This window comes from Pseudonaja textilis, chromosome 10 (assembly GCF_049901715.1).
Source record: "Pseudonaja textilis isolate UNSWEBS1 chromosome 10, rPseTex1.2, whole genome shotgun sequence".
Lineage (NCBI taxonomy): Eukaryota > Metazoa > Chordata > Lepidosauria > Squamata > Elapidae > Pseudonaja > Pseudonaja textilis.
In genome coordinates, this window is record NC_141999.1 from 18,923,728 (window position 1) to 18,935,943 (window position 12,216).

General features: G+C 39.4%; 1 protein-coding gene across 1 annotated transcript; it reads left to right on the top strand.

The window, feature by feature from the left end:
* Window positions 1–452: 452 nt before the first annotated feature.
* On the top strand, window positions 453–6,740 carry LOC113448191 (protein NKG7-like). Its single transcript, XM_026718792.2, has 5 exons — window positions 453–559; window positions 3,112–3,329; window positions 3,424–3,546; window positions 5,072–5,185; window positions 5,983–6,740. The coding sequence occupies exons 2-5, from the start codon at window positions 3,161–3,163 to the stop codon at window positions 6,027–6,029; spliced, it is 453 nt and encodes a 150-aa protein (XP_026574577.2). The 5' UTR covers window positions 453–559; window positions 3,112–3,160; the 3' UTR covers window positions 6,030–6,740.
* Window positions 6,741–12,216: the final 5,476 nt, after the last annotated feature.

The following is a 12,216-nucleotide window of genomic DNA, read 5'->3' on the forward strand; positions in this document are numbered from 1 at the left end:
GAAAGGCATATAAGCTTAATAAATAAAATGTATTTCTCAATGCTAGGTTTAATAATTCAAACTGCAGTGACTACTGCAATGGTTGATGTGTTGCAATTGTTTTAAGATGTCACAGACCCAAGAATTAAGAAATACTCATCATAGTAATAATAATAATATTCTCTAGTAGTAATCTCATAATGACAGTGCTTTTCCCTCATAATATTAATACATATTAGTTATTAATACTAATCAAAATTAATAAGTTACAATAATCAACCCTAATAATAAAGTTAATTCTTTCTTTCTCTTGTGATTTTAGAAGTTCTAACTTCTGTTTCTCTTATTTAGCCATTGATGTTGCAATTGTTTTAAGATCTCAGAGACCCAAGAATTAAGAAATGCAATAGGAAATAAACTGTATTTGGTGGGGAGGGGATTTGCATACCAAGAGACTTCCTTTCTTGAAGGAAGTGAGAGTCACTTGTTAACATAGTACCTGGGAGTATCTCAAGTATTCTAGAACTCTATTTCAGAGAGTTATCATCTGCAGGAAGGTCAAGGAACAGATTCTAAGCTGGTGAGATAGTATTTCTTTATTTCTTTAATCATTTTAGAATTGGCAAATTTTATTCTGAATGAGTTTCAAGAAGAACTGATGGGATCTAATCGTAAGCTTTTGAAATCAATATTTTACGCTAGGCTACTTTTACTTAAGAAAAGGAGGGGAAAGTTAAATATTTTTCTGCTTGTTTAATAATACCTTTAAGTGTTTTTTTTTTCATAATTTATATATATAAAAATCCATAAAAAATTGTTTCATAATCAGTGAGATTAATACCGGCTGCATGTATTAGCTCAAGATTCCTTGAGAAATTCCTTGAGAAATCCTAAAGCTCTGATCTTCTTTAAGATGTTCATCTTCTTAAAATGTTCGCTCATTTCTGATAAATTTGATCACTTGTCCGTTTAAATGAAAGCATTCTGGGTTTTTGAATGGAACATGTGCTAAATGTGCTAACATTGAATATAGAAGGAAGGATACAAAAGAAAACAAGCTATTGAATAGAGTTTCTGTGACAACTCTTTGAAATCTGTGGAGCTAAATGGTAGTTCTTGAACAGAAACATTCAAAACACAATCCTTTTTGTGTGTGTGTATGTGCGTAAAAATATGTGAGATTTTTCTCTTTCTTTCTCCCCACTTCCTAGGGGGAAAAAAGTTGACTTTTCCTTAACTAATCTGTAATTTAAGATTTACCTTTGTATTTCCCCCAATTAAAAAGTGATAGGAATGGTTAGAAAATATGTAAATAAAGAACAGAGACCTGGATTTAAATGCCAATGGCCACTTTCAGTGAGTGAATCAGAGGTAGCTGCTTTCTGTCAGCAATAGCTACCTAACTTTTTAAGTTTCTGAGCAGGATAAAATGGGGGTGGTTCTCTTCTCCTTCACCAGGAGAGGTACTGTAACTCTGAAAGGATAAAGTAAAACAGAAATGGCCTTGAAGCATTTGCATGGATTGCAACTCTTTCTTCAGCAGCTGCAGGACTTTTATTGAAAGGAAGTGAGGAAAACCAAACTCAACAACTTAAAAAGAAAACAATGGATTTCATTTCCCAGCCAATGCCTATTGAGAGTACAAGCAACACTCCCAGGTTCTGAACTTTTGACACAATGGATCCTTTAAAAGAGATCCACTCCAGCTTAATCACAATCCACAGCCTTGGTGAAATCTCACCGTTCCTATGATCTAAAAGCACCCACTCAGAAAGACAAAGTTGATCCTAACTCCCAAGTAATAGCTGGGTGTCAGGCAAGAAAATTGTGGAGGTTTCCTTCGGATTAACCAAAGATTGCTCTGCGTATCCAAAGTAGCAAAATAAATAGAACAAAAATGAAGATCTAGAAATTCAACTCTGCTGTTCCTAATTCGCCTGTTATGCTGTGAAATGCATACATTTGAATCCCACCACTGGGTCAAACACAACCCTGATGTGATCCTCAATGAAATCGAGTTGGATACCTCTGCTCTAGAATAACCCTACCGCGTTTTTCAAAGGGAAAAAAATGTTTATTCATTTATTTTCACATTTATTGAATCCCCCCTAAAAAAGAGGGATAGTGGCAATGGCAAAAACTATATTTATTATTATTCAGACACTAAAACCCGAATAAGACGTCCAGTGAACAAATTCTAACTGCAGAATATTTTAGGACATATAAGTGAGTCCCATTGCTGTCACAATTGTCTCCTTGGATAAATAAATAACACAGGTCGCATTCTATTAGAATGGGAAGTTTCCAATTTTGTCCCCATTTTTAGAAAGGAGACAAGGAAGACTCCTCCCCCAAACTATAGGCTCATAAGTCTATAAGCTCACCTTATTTATATAAGGTGCTCCAAAATTCATTTGAGCAAAATATAGGATTGAATGGCAGGGGTGAATCCCTCTTGGTGAAAGGATGGCTCAATTCAGACTGGGGTGCTCTCTAAGAGACAGTCATTTTATTTTACAATGTATTATGAAATGCACATCTATTGGTAAAGAATTGTGTGCTATAGTTTTTGACACCAGAAACAGAAACATTTTGAGGAAGAAACCGGACACATTTAAACATGGAACCCAGATTCTTCTTCCTGGTAAGTCAGTCTCTATTCAGTTAACTATCTGAAAGTCTACACTGGGATCATTGGCTCTCCGTTTCAAGGCAATTGGACCAGTAATTTTCCAAATATATTTGCACATTCATGAAGCCAGCATGACACCATGGAGCGATATTACCTTCCCACCTGTTTTATCTACTCACATTTGCATGTTCTTGAACTGCTAGGTGAGCAGGAGCTTGCTTGCATGGCACTCAAATCTTTAACCTAGTGTCAGCCTAGTGTCTTAACCACTAGGTTAGCCAACATCTGGCTCTCAATGGCTCTCATTCTTCCCAGGGAGTTTACTGTGTATTAAAATCACACACACACACACACACACACACACACACACACACACACTTCACATTGTTAGCAGACAAAGTAATTAAGATGTGTAACCATGACTTTGCAACTAAGAACAACAAACCATAAAGGATCAAAGTAATGAACATCAATGACATAAAATTAATGTTCTCCTCCAGTTCCATCCCACACCTTTTGGCCAGTGGCAGACCAGTGCATCCCATAGAAATGAGTGCCCTACATTTCGGTGCTGTGTTCTGTTCCTTCATCAGTCTTCTGTGCCTGCTCACTGCCTTGGGCTCAGACTATTGGCTAGCAGATTCCGTCGCACATTTGGGTCTATGGAAAATTTGTAATCAGGAAAAATGTCACTCACTTGGTGTGGAATGGGTGTCAGGTAAGATTCAATATTTCAAATGCATTACTAGCCTGAAAGGCCCAGGAACTTCCACCTTGAATTCTTATCTTGTGTCTGCATTGGTTCACTACAGCCGCTCTCCATGCCATCCGAACCTTCATGTTTCTGGGGATGATCGCTGGAGCTGTCTCTCTCGGTGGGCTTTGCATCATGAATAGTCAACCCAGACTTGCATATATGGCCAGCTTTACTGCAGGTAAGAATCTTTACAAGTGTCTTTTCCCAGATATGTTTTTTGTGTGGCTTAGTTCAACACTATCACTACTAATTTATATCACACACACACACACACACACACACACAGAGTATATTTATGAGTGTGTGTGTATTATAGTACAGTACTATACTATACTATACTATACTACACCATACCATACCATACCATACCATACCATACCATACCATACCATACCAGCCAGGGTGGCACAGTGATTAGAATTGAGAATTATACACTACACTACGCTACACTACACTAGCCAGGGTAGCTAGACCTAGTGGGCTTTTCTAGGTTATGCCTGCAATATCTCAAAAGATAGTTAATCCCCCCTTTTTCTTATTGGCCACCCACAGTCCAAAATGTCCACCAATCTCTTTTGTTCATTTTACTATGAGAAACAGCCAGCCATTCTGGGACATCTGCTTGGTGTGACCTTGAGGTGACAGCAATGTCTCACAGAAGCCGATGGGTGTTTGAATACCATCCTGCCACCCAGCATTCCATCCACTCTGCTCCCTGTTATTGCCACAATGCAAACAAAGGAAAAATGTCGGTGAAAGTGTGAGTCAGTCTTGACAGCAGGGTTGGGGGCCAATGAACCTAGTAGGTACTTCCAAGGGCAAAGAAAGCATGGCTCCAGTATCTCATCAGATGGCATTGTTAGTTGAGGGGAGATGGAACATGCCCATCTTGTCTGTCTTTGCAAGATGGGCAGAGACAATGAGACAAAGACAGTCCCCCGTAAAGATTCAGGAGCCAAACAAGCAAAGGCATTATAGATAAAAACCAGCACCTTGAATTGCACTCAGAAACCAACCATTCACTCAGAAATCATCATTTCAGCTCTTGAAGTGTTGAAATCTGGTGGACATACTGAAGTCCATTCATAATTATTCATGCAGCCACCTTTAGTTTCCAATGCGTCTTTCAAGAGTATCTTCAAGCATGACCCTATGTACACTAGCCCAGACTAGAGATGACTAAAGCATGACAGACTGTGAAAAGAGTCTTTTGATCCAGGAAAGGACATAGTTCACTGTTAGAACAGATTTATAAATGGAAAAATATACAGAGAAAACAAAATTGGCAAACTGACCCATAGATCCTTTTTCAAAAGGCAACTGGGCTTTCTTTGTTTTTCATTGAAGACGTTTCGCTTCTCATTCCAGAAGCTACTTAAGTTCTTTCGTTGTATGAGAAGCAAAACATCTTCAAGAAAAAAACATAGAAAGTCCAGTTGCCTTTTGAAGAAAGTACTTTTTAGGACAACCATGACCTGGATGACTGAGAATCTCCACAGACATTTGGCAAATTAATCCATCCTTCCCTATGTTAGTTTCTGCATTTTGGAGGAAATACGAAATACTTGGATTATACTAATGTAATAAACATCCCAAGAGGCTGCCACCTTTTTTGTAAGGAGAGTTGAAAAACCCATCGATGTCTTCCATACTTCTGAAAGAAATTTCTCTACTTCTACCTCTACTTCTCCCTTAATTTTCAGGCCTCTGCGTCATGATTGCCATGTCCATTTTCTCAGGAAGAGTTGCTTCCGCCAGCAAATTTGGATGGTCTTTCGGCTTGGGTTGGGCTTCTTTTCCTTTGTACCTTCTAAATGGTAAGGATATTTTGTGAATACCTTTGTGAGATTTTTCACATTGATGCATTCTGTGAATTTATTTCATTTTGGGTTGGGAACTAAGCACATTTCCCTGGCAGGAGAGGAATCAGCGACATTTAAATATCCAAACATCTGTATATCCTGTATTACAGCTTATCCAATCCATTGCTTGGTTGGGACCAAAAAGATTTGAAGTTCCAGGCATTTAGGTGATACTCATTTATCTCATAAGGGACATGGTGGTTCAGTAGCTAAGACACCAAGCTTGTCGATCAGAAAGGTTGGCAGTTTGGCAGTTCAGATTCCTAGCATCGCATAATGGAATGAGCTTCCGTTCTAGCTTCTGCCAACCTAGCAGTTCGAAAGCCCATAAAAAATGCAAGTAGAAAAATAGGGACCACTTTGGTGGGAAGTTAACAGCACTTTGTGCACCTTCAGTGTTTAGTCGCGCCAGCCACATGACCACGGAGATGTCTTTGGACAGTGCTGGTTCTTTGGCTTTGTAATGGAGATGAGCACTGCCCCCAAGAACTGGAAATGACTAGCACATATGTGCAAGGAGAACTTTTAGCTTTACCTTAGTTTACCTCATATATCTGACATTAAGACTGTCTGCAGTTAAGAGCAATAGATCTATTCTGGACCACTGACTTTTAAGGATTAGAGCTTGGGCATTAAAAGATGAATAAAGAGATGTGATTGAGTTCAGAGCTCCATAGATTCCTGGTTTGTTAGTTTTTAATTCTACTTCATCTGCTGGGTAGCTAATCCATTATTTTTTTTCCTTTGGATAGGTTGTCTTACTTACATATTGTATAAGAATACAGCAACCATAGGGTAGGAGAAATATAACGCTGTCTTTGGAGATGACCAGTGAAGCTGCGTTGGTAACCTGGAGGCACAGATCAGAATTATTTGCCCTGCACCAAATTTATAAATGAAAGGTGAAGGTAGAAGAATTAGTTTCAATGTAGAAAAACAGCCATACATTCCCAGCCCCTCCCCACCGTATTTTTCTCTATAATATTCTCCATAGATTCTTTCAGGAAAGTTGATTTCCATTTCTCTCAAGGGATAAAAGAAATATATGTTTTTTTTCTGGCAAAAAAAAAAAAAAAATGGAATGGGATGATCCCTGACATGCTTTCCTTCCTCTCCTGGTGATCAAGAATTCTCTGGAAAAAAAAAACCCAAACTCACCTTCACTGCATCTCAGATTTCCCCCTTTTCCATATCTCACCTTTGAAATTTTGTTTTCTAGAAATCAGAATTTTTGTATTTTAAGATAAGGAACTTTAAAGAATCATATAACTCATGGCATACACTCTCAGGCTTTGGCCTTTTATAGCTGTATAATTATAAAATCGCCTGTTCTTCTTCCACCTCTTCTTCAATAGAATATTTGGAGGGAAAATGATATTTTCAATTCAACTGAATTTATGCCATTTGAACTACCTTCAACAATGTTTTTTGTATCAATGACTGAAGTCTTTATCTCTGAACATGTGCAACATATACTCTTCAATAAAAAGGCATAAATATTTGCAATGTTTCGTGAGAGTTTCATTGGAGAAGGGAAACTTGATTGGAGGTGGAGGCCAACTATGTCAACTGCCCCTCAGCACCACTGAAATTAATGGGAGCTAAGTTAATTCATCTTGGGCCATCCATTTTCTCTCCACTCTAGGAAGGAAGCACTTTAGAATTAGAATTAGAATTCTTTTGGTTGGCCAAGTATGATTGGACACACAAGGAATTTGTCTTGGTGCAAATGCTCTCAGTGTACATAAAAGAAAAGATACATTCATCAAGAGTCAAGAATCATCAGGTACAACACTTAATAATAGTCACAGGGTACAATATGCAATCAAATCATACTAGGAAACAGTCAATATAAATCCTAAGGATACACGCAACAAAGTTATAGTCATTCAGTCACAAGTGGGAGGGGATGTGTGATTCATTCATCCATGAAGAAGATTGCTGCTTAATAATGCTGTATGTTCTGAGTAAATAGAAAACAGAGAATAAAGAAGTCGGTGGAAGTTCAGCACCCTGGACACAGCACTAATCTACAACTGTCTCCCTCTTGCTAAGTCGGCTATCGTTTATGAGGAAGTTAGGTTTCATCTGGGTGGCTGGCCATTCACCAGAAGCCAAGCCGCACTAAAAGCTCCCAATACATGAAACAAAACATTGCCAGCCAATCAAGACAAAAAAATGCTACAAAACAGACAGAAGATATTAGAAACACCAATCAAGCAGAACACAGCAAATTCCAAGACCAATAAACACAGACCAAGACTCCCAACCAATCAGGATGAAGAAAAAAACATTCTAACACAGCACAAGGCCAGCACCAAATTTAAAACAGAAATGGCTGTGAAAGCCTGACACACAGACAAACCCAGTACAGAAGCCTGATGATGGCAGATGAGATTCTGCCGAAATGTCACTGCAACTTTAAAAGCACAACTAAAATGACATGGGAAAATACCCGAACAAAGCTGAATACCATACATACGTACGTACGTATGTATGTACGTATGTATGTGCGTGCGTGTGTGTGTATGTATGTATATGTATCCTATTTTCCACAGAAATATCACTTTGAATAGTGTGAACTTGAGTAACGCAACCATTTCATGGGATTTATTAAGTGAACTGATTGAGATCTACCTGTACGGGTTTATTAAAAAAAGAAAAGAAATTTGTTGTCTTCATCTTGACTTTGATCCTTGTTTTAGAAATATCCATATATATTTGTCTAAGAGAGACATAAGTTCAGATGGAAAGAAATATAAAGCATGAATGCCTTTTTATGTTTTAAAATATCAAGTCAAATAAAGAGACAGAAAATTGAAATCCCATGGTCCCTGGGTGGATGTTCTAGATCTTGATGACATTGTAGAGCGAATGGCCCCAGTCTCACAAAAGAAAATCAAGAGAAATGTTTTATTTTTAAAAGTTAAATATCTGGAATTGAACTAAATTTCACTGGATTTTAATTGTGTCATGCAAAATCTCACCATCTGGATGGATAGATAGATAGATAGATAGATAGATAGATAGATAGATAGATAGATAGGTGGGTGGGTGGGTGGGTGGGTGGAAGGAAGGAAGGAAGGAAGGGAGGGAGGGAGGGAGGGAGGGGGGGAGGGAGGGACAACCTTTTGCATTCCACCAGGAGGTAGCACAATGCTGAAGCGCTGATCCATGCATTAATAGATCAAGGATTTGACTTGGCAGAAGCTGCTTTCAAGAGGACCACATCACCATTGCTGAAAAATGACTTGGAAGTCTTTGACTGATCAATTTGTGCAAATGGAATGAGAAGAACCAAAGAATCTTGAGTCAGTTTCAGAAAATAGACCAGAAGCAAAGACAACAAGAATCAGTCACAAGCTTCCTAAAAATATTAAGTTGTTTTATTGGCTGGATCGCTCAAGTAACATGACAATGGAGCACAGAATCAAAACCCTAACTTAAATGATCCCACAAAATGAATGCCTTCCCCTCCTGATGTTTGCAATAAGGGGGGGACGGATACTCAAGATTAAAAAGAGCTTCAGCAGGATGACACTGGAGCAGCTGAAATTAAAAAAAAAACACTCCAGTTTCTTTGAACATTGATGGTAGGTGGAGGGTTGATTGCATTGTCATCCACATCACTGTTCATGAAGGTAGCTGTGTCCCCCCTCATCCCTCTCATTCTTTCTCCTGATTTCTTGTATCTTGATACCCCTAACATTCTCCATGGGTATTGGATAAAAGGCACAGCATTCTCTCTCCAAAAGCCCAACAGTCCTGATCCAGCTGTTTTTCAAGTACAGGTTGAAGATCTGGCTGTTTCCCTGGGTTCTAGCTGAACATGGACTGTCTACCTACAGGAAGTCCTCATTGAAGAGCCTTGGTGGCAGAGTGGTTAGAGTGTAGTACTGCAATCTGCTTCTGCTGACTGTTAGCTGACTGCAATTTTTTTGCAGTTCAAATCTCATCAGGCTCAAGGTTCATGCGGCCTTCCATCCTTCTGAGGTGGGTAAAATGAGGACCCAGATTGTTGGGAGCAAAAGGCTGACATTGCAAACCACCCTGAGAATGCTTTGAAGCACTCTGAGCCATGATGGTGCAATGGTTAGAGTGCAGTACTGAAGGCTCCCTCTGCTGACTGCCGGCTGCCTGCAATTTGGCAGTTCAAATATCAAGGTTGACTCATCCTTCCATCCTTCCAAGGTGGGTAAAATGAGGACCCAGATTGTTGTGGGCAAAAGGTGACTCTGTAAACCACTTGGAGAGGGCTGTTATAAAGCACTGTGAAGTGGTATATAAGTGCTATTGCTTGTGACCACCATTGGAACCAGCAACTGTGTTGTTAAGCAAAGTGGTTGCTAAGTGAAATCACAACTGTGGCTATTATCTCACCTCAGCTTTACAGACCTGTGAAGATTATAAATGTGAGGACTAGTCATAAAGTTATTTTTTCATCACCCGAAAATGAGGCAGTCACTAAACAAGGACTACCTGTACAATAGAAGAAACATTACACAGATTAAGAGTTTACTTATCCCCCACCCTCTCCTCTGACATGACAGTCTTTTAACTGTGGTTTTAAAGCATTGTTCTCCATTTTTAAACCTTGTAGGCTGACCAGAAGTTAACTCTAGAAATATAAATGACAGAGAAGTACAGATTGCCCCTTTCCTCATCTGCTGGCATTCAGATTCCAATGAGTTTTGTAAGCCTAAAGAATCACAGAGAATCATAGAGACCCTGTCAGTAAATCAGCATAGTTTGTCTGGTGGCAGAAGGCTAAAGTCCATGTCGTAAACATATATCTGAAATTTACCAAAGGCAGAATTTATCAATAGGACAAATGGCAGCTCAGAGAGAGTTGAGAGGGGAGGAGACAATTGAAAAGGAAAATGAACCAATTTTATGATCAAGATACATAAAGCTGGAGCCTGTTTTGCTTTGTATCTAGGTTGAACTATTCCAAGGTTATTCTTTTTACAACATTCTTAATTCCTACATTAGTTCAGGTAGTCAATATTGATCTCCAAGGGTTGATGGCGCTATGCAAGAGGTTGATAAATGAGTTGGGTTCAAAAGGGGGGGTCAGTACACCAAGGGTGTCAAACTCAAGGCCCAGAGGCTGGATCCAGCCCATGGGGTGCAGAGGTGGTATTCAGCAGGTTCGGATCAGTTCTGAAGAACCATTAGTGGAAATTTGGAGTAGTTCGGAGAACCGGCAAATCCCACCTCTGACTGACCCCGCCCCCCATCTATTCTCCACCTCCTGAATCCCAGCTGATCGGCTGGGTCTTCTTTTGTTGCCCTACACAGGAGAACGGAGCTGGAAAGCAAGTTAGTGGGATGGGGAGGGAAGGGGGATTTTGCAGTATCCTACCCCTGCCATGCCCATCAAGCCACACCCACCAAGCCACACCCACAGAACCGGTAGTTAAAAATGTTTGAATCCCACCACTGGATTGGGCATTTTAATCCACGCCTCTACTCATTCCAAAGGGCTTGGAATAGGCAGACATAGTTGTTTGCTGGTGTTAAATGTACAGTTTGCTGGCCTCGAAGCTTCCAAGTAATATGGTTTCCAAGGCCAATATGGCAGCTCTAATAAAATTAAACTTTGAGAAAATGCTTGTCTCGGAGTTGCTTGGTTTGGAGTTTGTTAGTTAGAACACTGACACAGTTATTTATTTTTCATACTACTATTCATTAAAATAGTATTTATTATATTATTTAGATACAAGGAATATTTGAGAGTCGATGAACAATCCAGAACTTCGTGAAAAGGTCAATAAAGTAAATAGTTTGGGGACCTCTATGCAAGTTCAGTATATCGAAGGTAGCCACATTCTGTACATCTTCTGCACCTGGAGGGCTGGCTTAAAAAACATCCAGAGATGGAAAACCATCAACCTAGAGAGCTATAACTTATAAACCTTATTTCTGGTCCTGCTTTTCGTGGCACACGATTGTAGTTTTTGATCATTATCCATGTAGATTTCCTTATGGATTTGGAGATAACATTTGCTGATACAATTCTACAGAGGAATTACCGAGTCTGCTACCTGCACCTCCATAACTGTCTGGTTTGGTTCTGCAACCCAACAGGACAGACACAGACTTCAGAGGATAATTAGGACTGCAGAAAAAAACAATTGCTACCAACCTGCCTTCCATCGAGGACCTGTATACTGCATGAGTCAAAAAGAAGGCTGTGAAAATATTTACAGACCCCTCACATCCCAGACATAAACTGTTTCAACTTCTTCCCTCAAAACGATGCTATAGAGCACTGCACACCAGAACAACCCGACACAAGGACAGTTTTTCACCAAACGCCATCACTCTACTAAACAAATAATTCCCTGTCCAACTATTTATGAAGTCTGCACTATTATTACTATTAATCTTCTCATCACCCCTTATCACCCATCCCCTCCCACTTGTGACTGCATGACTGTAACTTTGTCACTTATATCCTTACAATTTATATTGACTGTTTCCTAGTATGATTTGATTGCTATTGTACCCTACAACTATTATTAAGTGATGTATGATTCTTGACTTTTGACGAATGTATCTTTTCTTTTACGTACACTGAGGGGCGTATGCACCAAGACAAATTCCTTGTCTGTGCAATCCCACTTGGCCAATAAAGAATTCTATTCTATTCTATTCTACATTAGACTGGAGAGTTGTATAGGGTTAGGTTCTCTCCACTTGCACTAGTGTTCTATGTCCTGGTCTTAGGATGGTGCCAATTAAAACAGCAGATCAGACTCAATTTTTTCCCCCCAGTCTCTATCAGCTTTATTTTGCCTGCCCTATCCTCGGTACTGAAACTTATTGAAAACACATGTGGTGTAATTAAAATTGGAGATATCCAAGCTCCACCTCCTTTCTCCTTGATCTCTAAACCCCAGTGATAAATCTTGAGCGTGTGACAGTCACTGTACTTTGTTCCAAGCCTTTCCTAGCTCTCAATCTGAGATGCTGTGCTACCT